General features: G+C 48.9%; 1 protein-coding gene across 4 annotated transcripts in view; it reads right to left on the reverse strand.

The window, feature by feature from the left end:
* LOC144124642 (polypeptide N-acetylgalactosaminyltransferase 11-like) overlaps nucleotides 1-20,243 on the reverse strand; it is a 110,597-nt gene that overhangs the window by 25,614 nt on the left and 64,740 nt on the right. For all 4 annotated transcript variants that reach the window (XM_077657441.1, XM_077657442.1, XM_077657444.1 and 1 more), the window contains 2 exons: nucleotides 18,755-19,000; nucleotides 197-298 (listed from right to left, as the gene is read on the reverse strand). In XM_077657441.1, coding sequence (XP_077513567.1) covers nucleotides 197-298; nucleotides 18,755-19,000 — 348 coding nt within the window. The remainder of the gene's footprint in view (nucleotides 1-196; nucleotides 299-18,754; nucleotides 19,001-20,243) is intronic.

Below are 20,243 nucleotides of genomic sequence, written 5' to 3' on the forward strand. Positions count from 1 at the left end.
AATACGGTATCCTCAGTGCACTGCACTTTGTGCCCAATACATCTGTTGTTGGACCACACATAAAGGAATACTGGTGTACGAGCACACAGTTGCGTGCGTTGCACCAGAGGCAGGGCCATTACCAGACTGCCACCGTCCCACATATCTTAGTGCCTGCATCCAACTAAGATGTGCTAGAAAGACAGGCCCCACCCACCTGGCGCTTGATGTTGGCACACTCCTTCAACAGGAACACAGTGCCCTTAGTGGTGACGGCATCCTCAGACTCCACACACAGGTGTGTGCCAGACAGCTGCAGCTGCACATCAGGCAAAAGGAAAAAGACAACCAGTGAGACACCCTGGCATGAGGCTGGCCATGCAGGGTAGCACATGCAGCGGGAGTGCTTTGGTGGGAGAACAGCTGGAAGCAATGGGACTTAGGAGAGAGGGATGGAAAGGTAACAGATGTCATCACTGTCACCATCACCAGACTGACTACGTCCTCTGCAGGACAAAGGCTTTTCCCATATCTCCAAAAATTGGCCCTGCCCTGTGCCAGCCGTGGCCATCTTATCACCGCAAACTTCCCAATATCCGTTTAACTAACTTTCTGCCATCGCCTGCTACACTTGCCTTGTTTTATTGGAATCCAGTCCATTACCCTTAAAGGCCATCTGTTATCTTGCCTTCACATTACACGCCCTGCCCAAGCCTATTTCTTCTTTTTATTTCGACTAGGATGTCATTAACCCACGTTTGTTCCCTGACCCACTCTGCTCTTTACCTGTCACTTAAAGAGGGCCTACGACATTAATCAAGCATGAAATCTTTTTTTTTTTTGCATACAAAGTACAATATTTAGTGATGCCTGAACACCCAAAGGGATTGCCGAAATCGTAATATTTAATATTTTAATCTTGCCTAGAAAGGCTCATTTCAAGCCGATGATGTCAAAACACAGTGGCAATTTTCAGCACCGGAAATGATGTGGCACCCAGATTGTGTGTTGCCTTTCTGATTGGTTGGGCTTCCAATTTGAACCTAGTTCCTCCAGACTTGGGAAACGGATCTAAAGTAAGAGTGCTGTAAGCTTTTTGCGTGCGACAAAAACTGGAAAGAAACAGTGGAACCAAATGAAAACTAATAAGAATAACGCTAGGGACGACACGTTCAAGTTCACTTAAAACTTTCGATGAGACAAGCACTGTTGAAACCACAATGAGAAGGCAGCAAAAAAAAATAAAAGCCAGTCGACACACCTTGCCCAAAATTTTGAAGAGATAAGCCAGACAGAGGGGAAGGGGACTGATACTAGTCTTCCAATCCTGGCAACAAAGAAACATCGGGAAGCTTCCTTTGCTGAGTTAGCCACCCCTGCCCCGTCTACGGCATGTGTGTGTAAGGATGACCATTGGCAAGCGTACAGGAGGGGCAGGGCGTACGGCCGCTCCCCCTAATAATCTAAGGAGGGCGCCATGTCTGCCCCATACGTTTACTTTGTCAGACCTCGTGATGTTGCATTCCAAGAGCTGTTTACTTGCAGGGTCGCCTTGAGGCAATGTTTTCAGATTCTTTTTTGCAGTTAACAAAGACAGATGTGTCGTATATTTTCAGTGGTTTAGAGAGAATGGAAATTCCTTCAGAAGTGCACTGTTACACTGAAGCCTCAGCAGCGCAGGGCCTGCCTTCCTTTGTCGATGTTATACATGAAAGTAAAAACTACTGCTCAATAATATTTTGTACATTTTGCAATTCCATTACATTGAAATAAGTGCTGTAGAAACATTCATCATCTTTGCACTCGGTGTCGACAGTAAGGGCCTAGGTGGGAGGGGGTTGGAGTGGGCGGCACTGCGATACAACTTGGCTCCTCCTAATAGAGAACTCTGTGCACACCTATCGGGATGACACCGTCAAAATGCGTGGCTGCCATGGCAAAGCAACAATTGCACACAAGCTTCCACTGCACGTGTGCAAGGAGTGTTTCTGATTGGCAGCGACCAATCTCAGCACTGGGTGAGTGAAATGGGAAAGAGAAATCCATATCCGTCTGATCTCTTTATCCTGAATTTTCCAAGTGCAGTAACTTTCGTTTGCATGCTCCGATTTGAATAATTCTTTCTGCATTAGTCTCCGACGCACATAAGGAATCCATTTATCAGATTAATCAGCACTGAAAAAAACATTACAATGCCCCTTTAATGTTACACCTATGATTTCCTTTTCCCAAGCTCCCTGCATTGTCCTCAATTTAAGTTGAACTCTTTTGTTAGCCTCCACGCTTCTGCCCTGTATGTGAGTGCCAGTAAGACACAGCTGTTATATACTTTTCTCCTGAGGGATATTACAGGAAAGGAAGAATCAAGGTTTGGACCGCCTCAAGAACAAAGAGAGAAAGAAATTTGGCAGCTCAGCTCTTCACGTTTGCACAACACTACTCTACTCCCGACTCGCATCCATAGCATCCACTCTCTGTTCCTGTTGCCAACATCTTTCTTTTTCTGTCCAGCTATCCCAGAACGCACTATTACAAGCATGATCACCAGGGTCACTTCTGTTTTTATCTGCAATTCTTTGCATTTCTCTGGAAGAGTGAAAAAATTATGCTGAACAACTGTCCCCCATTACGCTCTCCGCACAAATTTCAGTGACCACTGATAGCCGATAGAGAAAGTGTGTGACAGACCATTCTTGAACCACGAGGGATTTCACTTAACAAGTGACTACTGCCAAATGAGCCCTCCCTGAATAGTTTATCAAATGGCATGGCTTCGCATGGTACTACAGTGTGTCTGACGCACCTTGGAAAGTAACCAGCAAGTACGCAAGAATAAAGGACGAAGTGAAAATGGCGGCCGGTTTAAAATGGTTAGGCCAAATGCAAATTAGGTGCACTAGCACTTCAGTTTTCACCTTGGCTTAAGTTCAAGGCTCAGTTTTCAAGGTCAAGCAGCCCTCAGTCAGACTTAAGCTCTGCCTTAAGGGTATGACACAATAGTGCCAAAGGTTAAATGCCCACATATGTTTAATTGGTCCTTCTCTACTTTATATTCACAGATCGCTGATAGTCCTCATGCCCCTCCAGGTGCAGTAGTGCAGCAGTGAAGTGATGCACCCCTGCCCTGCGATGGCAGATGTTGCCATTGGTGAGACTTGCGCGACCCAGGTTGCTCTTCCGGAGAAACCCCAAGGTCATGGAGAGGGGCTTTGGACAGACAAACATCAGCGAAATCTCAGACTGGGGCTTAAAGAGCTTTAAACAACTGGTAAAAAATGCAGATGGTAAGAATTGAATTAATTCAATGAAAAGGAAGCAGACTGTAGAACTACACATTTACCCGCGTAATTTAAATTTACTCGCGTAATTAATTTTTTATTTAAATTAATGCTTCAAAAAAGGGGAGCGCCAATTATGTGGAGATTTCATGAACACGTACTAAAAAACTATAAAGGCCATAACACACAATATATACCATAAATTGACACCGATGCATCAGCCCCCAACTCACATACCTTGCTGGCTAAAAAAAGAAAAGAAAGGTTGACTCCAAATACAAGGTGACGCATATCCCCCCCCTCCCATACCGCCCCACGTTATGTAATTCCCCACGGGATGGCATGACGGTGCAAATGTAGCTCAAAATTATAAATGTGCAATGATACAATCGCAAGCAGTCAGGGGCAAATGGAGACAAAAGGCGATAAAACAATGCCCTCGTGTGCAGCCCAGCTGAGTAGCAGCAGCCCAACCAGCAAATGGTTTGGTAAATTCGAATTTCGGCGCACGCCGGAGGCTACCGGAAGTTCACTCTTGCAACTGCTCATTTGGGAAAGCGACCACCAGCAAGAGCGAGTCTGGTAAATGGTGCGCAATTCAAATTTTCCAGGGCCAGCATGGTGGCATGCCCTCGCCACTCACAGCTTTTGCAGCTGCTCATGGCAATGCGGCCATGCCAACCTTCCCAAGCCTACCTTGTGCACACCCGCATGCATGCTGGTGGTCTGGTGCAGCATAGAGAGCAAAATGTGGAAATAAAAGTTTTTTTATAAACTAGAGCAATAAATTAGGAGCGCAAAAATTACGCGAGGGCACAAATTCAACAGGTAAATAAAAGCTCGTTAATTCAAACGTCACAGAACCGGGAAAAATGTTCGAATTATTGAATGGCTTCGAAACAACTGACAAGAACCATTTGCATTACGGTATATGTACCGTATTTACTTGCGTAACGAACTCACTCGCATAATGAGCCCACCCACCCCGATTTTTGCCTCAGAATTTGAAAAAAAAAAAAAGCTTCAGTCGTTAACGCTTCCCTCCGTGCCCACAACGCATTTCTTGGCAGTGCACCAAGATGCTGCGCAGCGATAACATCACAGTGTGTTTACCTTCTGACGTTAGCACTAGCAAGGGGGAGAAGCGAACTTTGCAGAGTGCCAGCGCTTGTCCGGTTGTGCAAGCCTCGTTTTCAGTACGTTCCCCTTAAGGGCGACCCACATGGAACAAACTTGCGCTGCGGACTTTGAGCGGTGCGGCGGAACGCCGACACATCGCCGCTGTGCAGCACCACAAGCGGCGGAAAACGGGCAGCTGCCGCCAGACCACTGCCGCCAGGATTTAGAAACGGCGTGATTCCATATGCTTCGTAAAACGCTGAGAAGAACAGCTGTGCATTTACAATTAAGCTATTATTTATTCAATGACAACAAAGAAGATGAATTATTCTTTGTGACCCCTTTCAGAACCAAAGTAGTTAACCTGTTTGAACCTCCTGCGCTTCCTGACGTCAACCGACGCGTAGTAGCTAAGCCTAGCAGCTCTGAAAATCTGGCACGTTTCATTGCTAAAATTTTGTGCTGTGGGCATCTTCAGACAAACTGAAAGATTTGTGCGACTTTTGTTTGTCGTGAACATGAGGCACAGTGTAGCGGCAACGACGAGTTCGTGGTGAAGCGAGAGGCCGCCTTGGCAGGTGCGGCCATGTTGTAGAAGTGGGCGGAAGTCAGACACTGTTGCACCCTGATTGGTCCGTGCTGACAGCCCACATTGGCAGCTTCCGGCCAGCGGCTGACAGCCAGGCGATGCTAAAAGCAAGACCTACTGACCTAGAGACCTGCACATATGGTGGGGTCCTATGGGACAGCGTGTGCCAACTTTTGTTAACTTTTTGCCATTGAGGGCGCTCGGTTGTCCTGTTGTTCATGTTGTACCTGCAAGGGTTAGAGACCAAGCTAGAGAGGAGCGGACTAGGCTTCAACCTTTCTTTTTTCAAGCAAAGGGGGGAAATGGATTAAACAGTCATTACCGGGACTGATATATGCGGATGATGTGGTGTTGATGGCTGACAACAACGAAGACTTGCAGAAGTTGATAAACATATGTGGTACAGAGGGAGATGGATTAGGTTTCAAGTTTAGTAAGAAAAAATCTGCAGTCATGATATTTAATGATGAGGTCGGCGAGCATAGAATACAGGAGTTCACGCTAGAAGTATTGGATGAGTACAAGTATCTTGGGGTGTGGATAAATAATGGTGCTGAGTATCTGACAGAGCATGAAAAATATGTAATGAATAAAGCTAGTAGCAATGCAGCTGTCATGAATAATAGGGCACTATGGAGGGTTAATTGGAGAGACATGGGAGAGGCCTTTGCCCTGCAGTGGGTGTAGTAGGGCTGATGATGATGATGATGATGATGATGATGATGGAATTACAATAGGCATGAAGTGGTAAGAAGGATCTGGAACAGGAAAGGGGTGATGGTCCTAGCCTGACTTTCGGTAATGCGGTCCTGTGCATGAGACCAGATATTCAAGCAAGGTAAGAAATTAAACAACGCGGCGTAGGGAGGCTAGCTTTGGGAGCACATGGCAATACACCAAATCAGGGGGTACAGGGTGATATGGGATGGGCGTCGTTCGAAAGCAGAGAAGCTAGCAGTAGGATAGCATTTGAGGAGCGATTGAAAAAAATTGGGGAAAAGCAGTGGGCTAGGAAAGTTTTCAGATAACTGCACATAAGGAATGTGGACACGAAATGGAGAGAGCGAACTAGAAAATTGACAAGCAAATATCTGGACAGCAGTAGGGGGGCAAACCAGCAATTATCGGTTAAGAAAAAGGTTAAAGAAACAGAGAGAGCCCTGTCGAAAACAGGGATGCTTACGAAATCGGCACTGGGAACATATAGGATCTTTAAACAGGAAATTCCCGAAGAAAATATCTATGATAATTGTAGGGGAAGATCTTTGTTGTTTGAAGCCAGGATGGGAGTTTTGCGGACATATAGAGTCAGGTACCACGAGATACAGTCAAACCTGGATATAACGAAATTGAAAAAAGTTCGCAATTTTTCGTTATATCCAGGTTTTCGTTACATGCAGTTTTGGGTTAAGACTGGTAAGGATTATGCCAAAACGAAATAAAAATTCGACAGATATCAATTCAAGTGAACTCGCCATTCAAAGAATTTATTTAATAGAGAAAAACTGCGTAATTTTCGCTTGCTGTTTTTGCCCGATCGAAGCCACTACTCGGCGCTCCAAGGAAACTAAGGCATCCATGGCTGCTTCATCGTCCTGCGAGCCGACGAAATGGCGCAGAACGTCCACCGCGTCCATCAGTTCCCTCGCGGTGGGAACAGCACAAAACGTATCAGGCTCTGACGAACCGTCACCTTCAAGGCTATCTTTAACGGTTTCGACAAGTGCCGCATCAGTCATCTCTTCCGTAGCCACGGCGCCGTTGTCCACGAACAAAAAGTTGCACAGCTCGACACCGTCGGGCACCCCACCGTTCATGCGTAGTTCATCCCACGCTTCTGCGACCTCGGGTGGGCTTGAAGGTTCGTCTTCAGTGACTGTAGCTTGAATGGCCTTATTTACCTGAGCCTTGGCGAAGCAATTGGTGATCACTTGTGATCCGACCTCTTGCCACGACGCAGCAAGCATTTCGATTGCTTGGTAGATATCCACTTTTGTTGGCCATTCAAGGCGGATGTCCAGGAGCATCTTCTGTATCAATCGACGCCGGTAACAGCATTTAAAGCTGTTAATAACCCATTTGTCTAAGGGCTGTACCAGAGAAGTGCAGTTAGGTGGCAAATGCTGCAGCTCGACCTTAGAAAGCTGTAGGCCTTCCACATGGTGCGCGGAGCAGTTGTCAAGCAGCAAACAAATGCTGCGAACTTGTCGCTTGACATCTTGGTTGAGCTCCTTCAGCTAGTCGTAAAAAATTGCCCGCGACATCCAAGCTTTGGAGTTTGCCACATATTTTACTGGCATCCGCCCTGTTCCTTTAAAACATCCGGATCGGGCATTGCGGAAAATAACAAACAGGATTCGCTTGTCGCTGGCATCAGTGTTGGCGCAAAGCAAAACCGTCACGCGGAGTTTAATTTGCTTTCCACCGCGGCAGTCTTCTCCTTTCAGTGAGAACGTGCGGCTCGGTAACATTTAAAAAAACAGGGCCGTCTCATCAGCATTATAAATGTCGGCAGCTTCATAGTGGCTGAAAATGCCGGGAAGCTTCTTGGCCACCCACGAGGCAGCAGCATCGCTGTCTGCGGAGGCAAACTCGCCAGATACCACTTTTCCGACGACACCGTGCCGGCTTTTAAATCCTTGTAGCCAGCTGTTACTCGCTTTGAAGTCGTCGTGGCCCAGGATACAAGCAAAATCTATGGCTTTCTGCTGCAAAATCGCGCCACTTATGGGCACGTTTTGTGCTCGTCTGTCCAAAAACCATGCAAACACGGCGTTGTCCACATCAGCATACGTCGATGTCTTCAGTCTTTTCTTCTGGGCGCTTGTGCCCGACTCCATCGCACTGCGGATGCTTTGTTCTGCAGCAAGAATGGTTGACAGGGAGCTGGCTGGTATATTGAAGCGGGCAGCGACATCCTTCTTTTTTTCGCCGGCGGTAACCGCATTCAAAATCGAGAGCTTATCTTCAAGCAACAAAACTTTGCGTTTCCTCACAGCAGAACTCATCGTAACGAACCGACACCGTAAACACACACCAACACACACACGTCAACACGCTGACGAAGAAGGCTTACCATAACTGCGCCGCAACACCACGAAAAATTTGTCATAGTAGTGCCACCTAGTGTCAAGCTACAAAATGAAAGCTTAAAAGTTGCTACGCTTGCCACGGAGCGGCGATAGCGGCGCTCAACATCATCATCACTGAGGTCTGCTTGTTTGCTGCGATTGCAAGCGTTCTGCTCGCGGTCTACTTTACCTTTTAATATAAAAACTTACTTAAACAATATTCATTAAAGTTGCGCACGCACTGCCCGGTCAAATTTCGGGCAAAACATTACAAGATACAGCTCGATGATCAGAGCCACGGATTCGTTACATCAAGGTCAACTGCCGCAACGAGTTCGTTACATGGAGGTCGCCTATACATGGGCTTCAATGGGGGATGTGCTGGGGAATTGAAAAATTTCGTAAAATCCAGGAATTCGTTACATCGAGGTTCGTTACATAGAGGTTCAACTGTAGACACGTTGTGCGTTGCGTGCGGAGAGGAGGAGGAAACGGCTGAACACTTGATACTTTTCTGTAAAGGGCTTCACCCTACAGTGGAAAGCAGTGGGGCTGATTTATCCAAGGCATTGGGCATCCGTCCGTCCGTCCGTCCGTCCGTCCGTCCGTCCGTCCGTCCGTCCGTCCGTCCGTCCGTCCGTCCGTCCGTCCGTCCGTCCGTCCGTCCGTCCGTCCGTCCGTCCGTCCGTCCGTCCGTCCGTCCGTCCGTCCGTCCGTCCGTCCGTCCGTCCGTCCGTCCGTCCGTCCGTCCGTCCGTCCGTCCGTCCGTCCGTCCGTCCGTCCGTCCGTCCGTCCGTCCGTCCGTCCGTCCGTCCGTCCGTCCGTCCGTCCGTCCGTCCGTCCGTCCGTCCGTCCGTCCGTCCGTCCGTCCGTCCGTCCGTCCGTCCGTCCGTCCGTCCGTCCGTCCGTCCGTCCGTCCGTCCGTCCGTCCGTCCGTCCGTCCGTCCGTCCGTCCGTCCGTCCGTCCGTCCGTCCGTCCGTCCGTCCGTCCGTCCGTCCGTCCGTCCGTCCGTCCGTCCGTCCGTCCGTCCGTCCGTCCGTCCGTCCGTCCGTCCGTCCGTCCGTCCGTCCGTCCGTCCGTCCGTCCGTCCGTCCGTCCGTCCGTCCGTCCGTCCGTCCGTCCGTCCGTCCGTCCGTCCGTCCGTCCGTCCGTCCGTCCGTCCGTCCGTCCGTCCGTCCGTCCGTCCGTCCGTCCGTCCGTCCGTCCGTCCGTCCGTCCGTCCGTCCGTCCGTCCGTCCGTCCGTCCGTCCGTCCGTCCGTCCGTCCGTCCGTCCGTCCGTCCGCCCGCTTGCCCGCCCGCCCGCTTGTCTGTCCGTCCGTCCGTCCGTCCGTCCATCCATCCATCTGTCATGATCATCATCATCGTCTGCTTTCTACAAATGATTTCACTCCTCTCACTGCCTCCCTGTGCATTTGTCCTGTCTTATTATTTTGAAACCTAGTAATGAACGATGCAAATATGACATTTCTTTAAATCCTAGCAGTGAATATTTAGTTTGCGCGCATCATAGAGTTTCTTACTATTATCTAGAGGGAAAGCTGGTGCCCCGCCTATGGGAGTTTGCATAGAGCTTCCTCGAGACCACCTGTACCACCATGGGCGCTCTAAGCATCATGGGGCGGAGAGCTGCCGACTGCAGAACTACAATTTTGGCCAAAAATTAATAAAAATACAAACGTTGTTCGATAATCAAGAATGTTCTAACATTCAATATCCTGTCTATAAACAGCAACAAACAAGCAGGAAAGCAGGTAAATGTAAAGTTTGCCCAAAATAAGCGATGCCTTGCTCTCCTATTGGCCAAATATTGCAGACCACAAAACCCAATATTTCGTGCTTAATAGGGGCATTTCTTAAAAAGAAATATGTTTAAAAAAAGATTTTTGTTGCTTCAACACTAACAGGTTTTTTAATGGCACTTCAGAAACCAAAAACCTTTTATTGGCGTCGTGTGCTGTTGCGTTTTCGCTGCTATGGCTTTTGCGCACTACGTTTGTGCCAAAGTCGTTCGCGCCGTGGACGGAACAGGGCATCTCAGTAACACCACTCTCTGTTCCTGAAAAAAAAAACCGACTGTCTTGCACCAAGTAGCTCATCACCCCATGATGCTTTGAGCACCCATGGTGGCTCAGGTGCAGCGCCGCCAGCTTTCCCTCTAGTTAATAGTTAGAAACTCTATGGCGCACATGCATGCGTGAGACTTTCTGGCATCTTTGCTAGGCAATGGATGAATGAAGAATATTAAAAACGTAGACAAATGGCAAAAATATTACATCCTTGAAGTAAAATAACCGACGCCATCTTGCTCAACAGGTTAATTGTAGCGCCACGCCGCCCATAGCTGCCCTTCCCTGGTGGCAAAAGGCATGAACTAGAACACGCGCGCTGGAGCAGTGCCAAATGTGCAGGTCTCTAGTCCAGTAGGTCTTGGCTAAACGCTGGCGTCATGATCGTGGCTGACCGCGTGCTTCTATTAGCGACTGATGGGTGGAAGGATAGACGATACTTGCAAAGAAAAATGAGTTTTTCGCACGTAATTTGTAGCGCCCGTCCGAAGTCATAGCCTTTCATGGGCGTTGACTTGGACCACGCCGACAGTATTTATCCGTATTTCCGAATCAACAGGGCTCGAATTAACGAGTATTAGTTGCGAGTTTTGGAGGCTGTGCGGAAATGAGAGTAGGCAGCCACCACTAGAGGTGTGTGCCATGTCGGTTTCGAACGGCGGCGGCATTGGTGGCGCGGCGCCTGGTATTCATCGACGGCGGCGCAAGGCCGTTTTTCGACAGCGGCGGCGGCACCGGCTGCATGGAAAGCTAAACCACAAATTTAAAAAGCCATTTCACTACAGCCTTTTTTGCTAAACTGGTTGAAATTTTAGGGCTTTTCGTCCTAAGGGCTCAGAACACAGAATACAGAGGAGTTGAAGGGTTAGAGAAATGCAAATTTTTCTGTAAATCTCTTGTTTTTTAGGTGCCATATTAAAAAAAAGTTAGGCACATATCCCAAGTGCGTATGTTCATTGTGTTATATAATTCTTGCTCACGACTGTGCAGAACCTTTCTTGTTTTCTGAGTGGTAGTTGCAATTGTTTTCTTTTTTTCTATCCTTCGGTTATACAGCCTACAGGTATTTTTCCATCACACAGAGTCAGTCACTTAGCCTAGAATTGTTAAGCCGGCACCGACGCACGTGACGCTCGATATGTTAATCGTACTTCCATTTGTTCTAAACTAGATTGTGGTTATACATTATTCTTTACGTAAAAATAAACAGACCTCTTCTATGACCAACTTTTGCTAGGTTCAGCCCTTTAGCTGTCAACCAATCAGTAGATGTTATAACACAAACATTTCCGTCTGGACAGTGTGTGAAATCACTTGTTCTGAATATTAATTACAATTTGTTTAAAGTAACAGTTCTTATAAGAGAATTTTCCCGGAATAAAAATGAAATAAAATATTTTTTTTGCAGCAGGTGAACATTTTTCTAGCTTAGATATGTTATGATGCACTTATGCAGTTTTGGGTCATATCGCTGATTCCACCCGCAGCCACAGTGCCCGCGACCCTCAAGTCATGATTTTGATGTTCCAAAACCCTCGTTTTTTTCTCGTTGTGCCATGTTGCGCTTTTCATGAAGTTTCGGAATGCCACGTTGCGTTAGAGTTGCGTTGTCTAGGGACGATACGCATGCGCAGACGTGCGGAGAGCAGGGTTGCTTTTGTTTGTTTTGTGTTGATTCATTGCAACACACTTGTCATGTTGATTCCTTGACATAATTATATGCCTCAGACAGTGTGGGGACCTGCCCTGCAGCCCCCTGTGTTTGCTTTCTCGCGAGGCACCGTGCAGCAGCAGTCTCACCTCGAGGAGGAACGCATTCCCTTGTCAATTACATTAACCGGCAAGAGAGGGCGCCAGCGTCGCTGCTCGGGAGACTGCTGAAGCCCGCGCGCGGGGGAGGGGGCATGGGGCGCTTCGGCTGGGATCATCGACGCGAGCGGACGTGTCGCGCACGGCTCCGCTCTTCCCGGCGGCGCGAGGAACCGGCGGGGAGACTGGCTCCCGTACTCATCCCATCCAGGGGTACGGAGTATCCCTTGCCCTAGCGCGGGCGAACATTCGCTCGGAACCTTGCTGGTGAGTCGGAAGACCTTGATTCATTAGCGTACCTTGTTGCTAGCTGGCGTTATTGTTGCTGTAGCAATAAATGCCTCTTTGCATCAGCCAATGTGTCATTCCTTTGTTCCCTCAGAGCAAAGGCCCGCCATGGTTGGCGTGCGCTCGGTGTAGCGTACGCGATCACGGGGTGGGGTCTGGGCAGCTTTGAACCGTGTCAGCCGCGATTGAGTGGGGAGAACGTATTTATATCTCCCCTAGTCAAACCCCACATCTGGCCCGGTTAGCTTAGCCGGTAGAGCATGAGACACTTAATCTCAGGGTCATGGGTTCGGGCCCCACGTCGGGCGCCAGATGTGAGGTTGACTTGGAGAGATAAGTACGTTCTCCCCACTGAATCGCGGCTGACACGGTTCAAAGCCGCCCGGACCCCATCCCGTGATCGTGTATACTACCGAGCGCACGCCAACCACGGCGGGCCTTGCTCTGAGGGAACAAAGGAATGACACATTGGCTGACACAAACAGGCATTTATTGCTACAGCAACAATAAGGCCAGCTAGCAACAAGGTACGCTAATGAATCAAGGTCGTCCGACTCACCAGCAAGGTTCTGAGCGAATGTTCGCCCGCGCTAAGGCAAGGGATACTCTGTACCCCTGGACGGGACGAGTGCGGGATCCAGTCTCCCCACCGCTTCCTCGCCCCGCCGGGGAAGAGCGGAGCCGCGCGCAACACGTCCGCTCGCGCCGACGATTCCAGCCGAAGCGCCCCATGCCCCCTCTCCCGCGCACGGGCTTCAGCAGTCTCCCGCGCAGCGACGCTGGCGCCCTCTCTTGCCAGTTAATGGAACTGACAAGGGAATGCGTTCCTCCTCGAGGTGAGACTGCTGCTTCACGGTAGCACACGGGAAAGCAAACACAGGGGGCTGCAGGGCAGGTCCCCACAACAGGGAAAAACCAAATCTCAAACGCAGCTAGATTTGCGGGGAAAATATATATTCATATTTAGAGGGTGCACCATTGTGCCGCGTGAAAACAACGGTGGCGGCGGCGGCGGAGCCGCGCCGATGCCTCGGCGCACACCTCTAGCCACCAATGCGCCCACCAACCCGTACCTTCCGGCGCCGCCGGCTGCCGTGCCAGTGATGGCGCCATTTAGGTTTTACCCACTCTTCCACAGTTTTATCTGGGTCCATCTTTTGTCCCCGTTTAGGACGTGCACAGCCTGTAACTATGTGGAGGTGCTTCTTTTCTTTTTCTTTGGCTACGTGCTGTGTGCCAAGCCACCCAGATACGGCAGCGCGTAGTTCGAATTATCCGTAGCGGAACCAACTCGCTTTTGAATTAACAGGCTTTGTTATACACAGATCTCTATGAAGCTTGGCCGGACCAAGTATTGTAGTTCGAATTATCCAAAAATTTGAATTATCGAGGTTCGAATTAACGAGCTTTCACAGTATAGTATATAGAAATGGGAAAAGGGAAATCAAAAAGGAATCCATCTACAGTCAAAACCCGATTTAACGAAACCCGATTTAACGAAAATCTCGATTTAACGAAGGTATCCTAATTCCCCCTCAGACGCCCATAGGGTTCAATGCTTTGACTAACCCGAAATAACGAAACCGGTTCCGGATCTGTCCCAATTTAACGAACCTTTTTTCGAGAAATAAAGGTGAAAAAGTGTTAATTTTTGGTCTATTTTGTAGACAGCACCCCAAAATTTATTGATTGCGAGTCAGCGGTAACAGCGCGGAGCATCTTCATCCCGTCGCTCTTTTCAAACTGCGTGGCGCAAAACGAGTTTTAATTTTGAGTCGAGCTCACGAGATGGCGCCAGCAGTAAAAAAGTTTCGTGCCACATTTCATAGATGGCGCTGTTGCAGTTCGCGTGTTTTTTTTGTGTGTGTGTTTGTGTGTTGTGCTCTGTGTTCGCTCTTGTGCGGATTTCCCCGTGCCTTTGAACGCACGTCTTTGTCAAGCTCAGCTTGTTAGGCCTCCATCAGTCTAGCCTTGCTATCGTGAACGCGGACGTGGTGTGTGCGAGCAAGCGCGCCGCTAACCCTCCTGACTAGCAGATGGAGCCCTGCAAGAAACGAAAAAGGCTTACCCTGGACGAGAAAGCGGACATAATTCGTGCTGTGACAAGTGGACAGAAGAAATGTGACGTGGCTGCATCACATGGCATTCCAGCGAGTACTCTCTCCACAATATTGAAAGGGAAAGATGACATCCTCCGCGCCACTCCGTCGGGGAATCTCTCGCGCAAAAAAACGCTGAAGACCACTCCTCAAAGCAAAATGGAAGAGGCCCTCTTCGCCTGGTTTATGGATTTGCGGGCGAAGAATAGTATTCCCGTGAGTGGAGACCTGCTCCAACAAAAAGCTCGCTCTTTCGCGTGCTTGCTGGGCGACAACGAGTTCAAGGCAAGTCCCGGCTGGCTGTCGCGCTTCAAAGAACGACACGGCATCGTCGGGAAAGTGCTTAGCGGTGAAACGAGCAGCGTAAGCATGGCTGTAGTCGGCGACTGGCAGTCTGAAAACGTGCCCGACATTCTGGGAAAATATGCCCCCAGCGACGTCTACAACGCCGACGAGAGCGGTCTATTCTACCAAATGCTGCCTAAAAAAACACTCGCCCTGAAGGGGCAGGCGTGCCACGGCGGCAAACACAGCAAACAAAGGCTGACTCTTTTGCTGTGCGTCAACATGGACGGCACCGACAAACGAGACCCGCTTGTCATCGGAAAGAGTGCGAGGCCGCACTGTTTTAAAGGCACCGAAAAGCTTCCTGTGAAGTACGTTGCCAATTCAAAGGCGTGGATGTCGCGTGCCATTTTCGCTACATGGCTGAAGGAATTTGACAGCGACATGTGTCGCCAGAAAAGGAAAGTGTGCCTGTTGCTGCATAACTGCACGGCCCACTACGTTGCAGAGGTCGAGCTGACCAGCGTGGAGCTCCGCTACTTCCCCCCAAACGCAACGTCCGTGGTTCAGCCCTTGGATCAAGGGATAATTAATAGCGTGAAGTGCGCATACAAGCGTCGAGTCGTCGACAGAGTTCTCCTCAACCTGGAGCTGAAGCGCGAGACGAAAATAGATATTTTTATGGCGGTTGAGATGGTAGCGGCGGCTTGGAGAGCATTGAGGCCGTCGATAATTGTCAACTGCTTCAGGACTGCCGGTTTCAGTACACTAGGCACTGAAACTGCCGAAGCTGGTCCGGACTGCGCGAGCGCCGTGCACGAGGATGAAGATGCCTGGGAACACCTTCGCTCAGTGGATGAAATGCCCACAGGCATAAGTTTCTCAGACTACGTGAACGCAGACGCAAACGCAGTCACAACGGAAGTTTTGACTGATGCCGATATGTTGCGGCTTGTAGGAAGCGTGGAGGGAGTGACGGCTGAAGACGCTGCCGACGACCCTGCAGGTGCCGAAGCTCCCGTGCCGACACCAGGTCAGGTGATGGATGCTCGCGATCTGCTGCGACATTTTGCCGGCGCACACGAGGGGACGGAAGACGCGCTGGACGCACTTCAGACCTACGAGAAATCGGTGCGGCCGTTGCTCACAAAGCGCACGCAGGCAAAGATCACCGACTTCTTTGGCGGAAAATAAATTTGTAGTCCCCTCGGGCCTTTCTTGTCGAGTAAGAATTTTTGTTGTTTCTTTTCATACGCGCTAGCGGCGCCGGTCGTGGTGTTGGCGCTACCCACTCGAAAGTAGCGCGGGGGGTCATGACGATGACCATACGGACACCCAAAGATTGCGCTAGTTGTATGATTACCAACTTTGGCGCCAATTTGTCATTAGCTATGTGGCTTGCCGTCCCGTCGGCGGTATTTAGGGAAGATTGTTGCGCCGCTAGCCGAACCGTCCTTTGGGTCGGTGCTACCGGCATGAATTCGTCACGCGCGAGTGCGACGAAAAGTGAAAATGGTACGTGCTAACCGATACGACCGCGATAAGCTGGTACGGTTTATGCGGATGCAAAATGCATTATGTTCAAAGGGTGCTCAGTCGGGGACTTGACTTTACTACTTTTAAAACGAAAGTACTGTTTAAGCGGGTACGTTTTAACGAAGTTTTACTGTAATCGAATGTACTGAATTATGTGCCCAAGAAATGCCTCATTCAATTTAACGAAGTTCTCGATTTAACGAAATAATTCACGGCTCCCTTCAACTTCGTTAAATCGAGTTTTAACTGTATAATAACTTAAGAGACAATGCCGTACTTTTTGAAGCTACTTCTGGGTGTCTTAGAAAGTGAAGCTACAAGAAGAAAATTAACCAAGATGAAACGTGTACAGTGTGTGGTAATTCTACAGAAACAATTGAACATCTTACATGAGAATGTGATGGTATCCATATGGATGTCGACGCAGACATAGTCACTCTCCCTGTGGCCGTAGGCTTTAGAGATAGCAAAGGTCATGTGAAAGAGTGTGCACTACAAGTTAGCAAAAAGCGACTAGATGATTGGTGGCTCAAAAGCAGGGCGATGATGTCAGGTTCTGAGCGCACAATGAAAAATTTTATTTAGTGAATTTAGCGAATTTCTAGACAACGCCGTTATGTTTGACGGATATATACGAAAAAAAAATAAAAAGAGCCGAGCACGACCACCCCATTTCAAAGGGGATGCTCTTAACTTCCTTCCATCCATCCATCCATGGCATGGCATCGCAGAGTACATAGGCCTCTGGCATTTCGCCTTCATTAAAAAGCGAGCGCCACGGATGGGATCAAACCTGAGTCTTTCAGGTGCACAGCCAAGTGCCAAAACCACTGAGCCATCACGACGGCTTTGCTATGGTATAGTATGATATGGTACAGCCCACAACAAAGGCTCAGTGTTTAGGGTGCTCAGCTGCTGAGTCTTAGGACGTGAGTTAAATCCCGCCCATGGCAGCAGTGTTTTCATGTAGGCAAAATGCAAAAGGCTGTGCTGTGTGATGTCAGTGCACATTCAAGGTTGATCCCAGATGGTTTAAATTATTCTACACTGCTATGTTACAGCATTTCTTTCTCTCTCCCTTCTTTCACTCCCTCCTTCATTCCTTCCCTCAAGGTGTGGTTTAGGTGTCCACTGAGAAGTGAGATAGTTACTGCGCCCTTTTCTTTCCTCAAAATATGGTTTAATTTTTTTTTTTATTCAGGTTACAGTAGGCCTGCACGAATATTCAATAAATCTGAATACGTAGTTGAGCGGTAAAGTATTCGATAAACAATTGGGTCTGAATGTATCATTTTCGAAACCTCGCAGTATTCGCCTCAAGCGAATAACATTTCTGGATTGCTTGCTTCGTCTGGTTTTGGTTAAGCGTACCTCTTCAAGGATGCCACTGCGACGTGAATGCAGCCAAAGCCCCAGCTACATGGACAACTGCAAGGTGTATGCACCGCATGCCTAAGCACCTGCACGTATGCCGAAGCTGGTCTCTTTGCAAGTGTACGGCGGCACACGCAAGCAGGCACCCAGATCTGTACCTGCGGTGCACACACATCGGAACCGGCATGGCAGCATGCAATAACTGGAGGATGCATATCTCCCTCGACTCCAACTGGTCGAGTCTGAACTGACTGTAGCTGCTGCAGCCACTCTTCTCCTAGTAAAATTCACTAATCAAGCATGACAGCACAAGCAAAAGGCACACAGAGATGGGTGTCCCTTTCCAATGCCCACTGCAGGGTGGCGCTAAGTATGCCTAGAGGGCATCCATGGAGTTGCCACTTAAAAGCAACAGGTGCACATCAACGCAATTTGAGATCACACACCTCACAAATACCACTTTTACCTGAACCCCTCAAATACCATTTTTACCTGAATGTAACACGAGCTTTTTCCCCAATTTTGTCTCTTAAAGTTTACCCCCACATTATAATTGAATACAATGATACAATGAATAAAATAGGTTCCATGGTGAACCCATTTTGAAACAATCGCAACTAGGTTTTGGTTGCTAGGTAGTTTTGTGACTAGGCGGTTCAAGGTATTTTTGTGACGTTATGTTGGCAATGTGAGTACCATGAAACCTAAGTCACAATCCATCCAAGGTCAAAACCAGTCAAAACGACATTAGTTGTATGCGTTGGGATCCTGTGCCTCTTGCGTCATGTTCTTTACGGATGGCATCTTTCATGGTGCGATTATTTTGGCTGTTACTGCTTGCTACTGTCCACATGATAGCAACACGTGCTCAGTATGACACTTGTTTTCTTCACCCTGTGTCAATCCTGGTGTTGAATTCAGTTCACGGACACCTAGTGCCTATAGTAAAGAAGTAGCTGGAGGACTCAAAAATACGCCTTGTTGTTATTATCGAGGGAGATGACATCTATGCTGCTGTCACTGGACGTCTGCCTAAATAAACTGTTCAAAGAAAGACAGAGTGTGAAAAATGTACATCGATAGGAACCGGTTGAACCAAGCCCTGACACCCTCAAGAAGAACCAAGCGGCCATACGCGTCGCAGATCGCCAAATGGGTGTCTGCTGCTTCGTAGAGTCATTCAAGAAATGCTCCATATGGAATGACCTCGACGGCACCGAAAACATGGTGCTCGGTCTGGAGATGGAGAAGGGGCATACCTGGAAGCGGCCGACGATAGCGGGCACCTTCCGGCGCAGCAGCTCAAGGTTCCTGGGCGGAGGAAACTTCTTCCGCTTCTTGGGGGGTGCCAGCTCCTCAGGCGTGGGTGGCCGCAGCTCCGGGTACACGTGGTGCATGTACCAGTCGAAGGAGTGGCACCGCAGGCGCTTGCGCAGGGCCTGCCGTGCAGACACATCCCCAAACCACTGGTTGCGGGCATCCCTCCGTGTCTGCAGGTAGTAGGCCTGAAAGGAGAATGGAACGAGGTGGGGCAGGTGAGGCTAGGCACTGAAGAACACACACAGGCCAGGAATGCAGGCGAGGCACCAAAACATATGCAGTCAAATCATGTGTCTTAACACACATGTAGAACCAGCACAAAAAGCACAAGGAAACTGAGGCAAGCGACTGGGACATGGGCAAGTCATGTAATGCAAGGGCAAGGTAGCAAATGATACCTCAGGGTACAGAGTGGGTTCCGAGCGAAGGTAAAACATAGCAGCTGGCACAGAACAGGGTCAACTGGAGTGGACGCATGTTTCATCTCACAACTTGTTTGCAGTGCTGTGAAAGGCAGACAATAGCCCCTCAAATATCTGAGTAGAGTTGTGACTGTTTTTCAAACAATTACTCCAATAATTGCGAAGGTAGCTTGGAATGTTGTTTTGAAAGTACAGCGAGCATTTCATTCACTGGTTAAATTAGCAGAGAAAGTCCATACGAACACAGCACTGCAAAGGCCTACTATGAAGTGCTGCACCACCATTCATTAACATGGCGTTCGCCAAATCAGCTGAATACTGGTGCTCTTTTCTTCCCAGCGATGGAGCCACCAGTTGTACGGGGTGAGTGGCGCAGAAAAACATTTTGCAGAGCACGCCGTTGATTGGTTCAGATCACCGCAGCCCTCACAGTGCAGCAAACAACTTATGAGGTGAAGTACAGTGCAGATGCGGTACAGTGAAGTACAGAAGAAGAATATGCTGATCCCCGGCATGAAACCCACATTGGGATCCAGAGCTTGAAGAAGCTTGCTGGCTCTCAAATCATCTAACCACCACCAACCGGATGCAGCACTAATGCCATCAAGCATGACGATGCACACTTACTGCTACCTGCAGATTCTCTGCAGTGAAAATATTTGTTTCAGTGCAGTTACTGCAGCCTTCAGATGCTTCAGATCCCAAATGAACTGCGTGCGCAGCTGGATAGAGTGCAAAACATCAATAAACTTTAAACTGAACAACCAAAAAAACCCGGTCGTAAAACAGTCTAAAAGCCACCACATTTTCCCGGCATGCATCAGGCATCCTTAATGGTTGAAATGCAGGGCTGCCAGCTTTCCCTCTAGTTAATGTTTAGAAACTCTATGCTGGTGTGTCGATGGCCGGCCCGTCGTTGCAGGAAGTTGCACCACAGGCAAGCAACATGATAACGTTTTAGAGCAAAAGCTCTACTTCATGACCAAAGCTGTAAAAGCTGGGCCAT

This window comes from Amblyomma americanum, chromosome 3 (genome assembly GCF_052857255.1).
Source record: "Amblyomma americanum isolate KBUSLIRL-KWMA chromosome 3, ASM5285725v1, whole genome shotgun sequence".
NCBI lineage: Eukaryota > Metazoa > Arthropoda > Arachnida > Ixodida > Ixodidae > Amblyomma > Amblyomma americanum.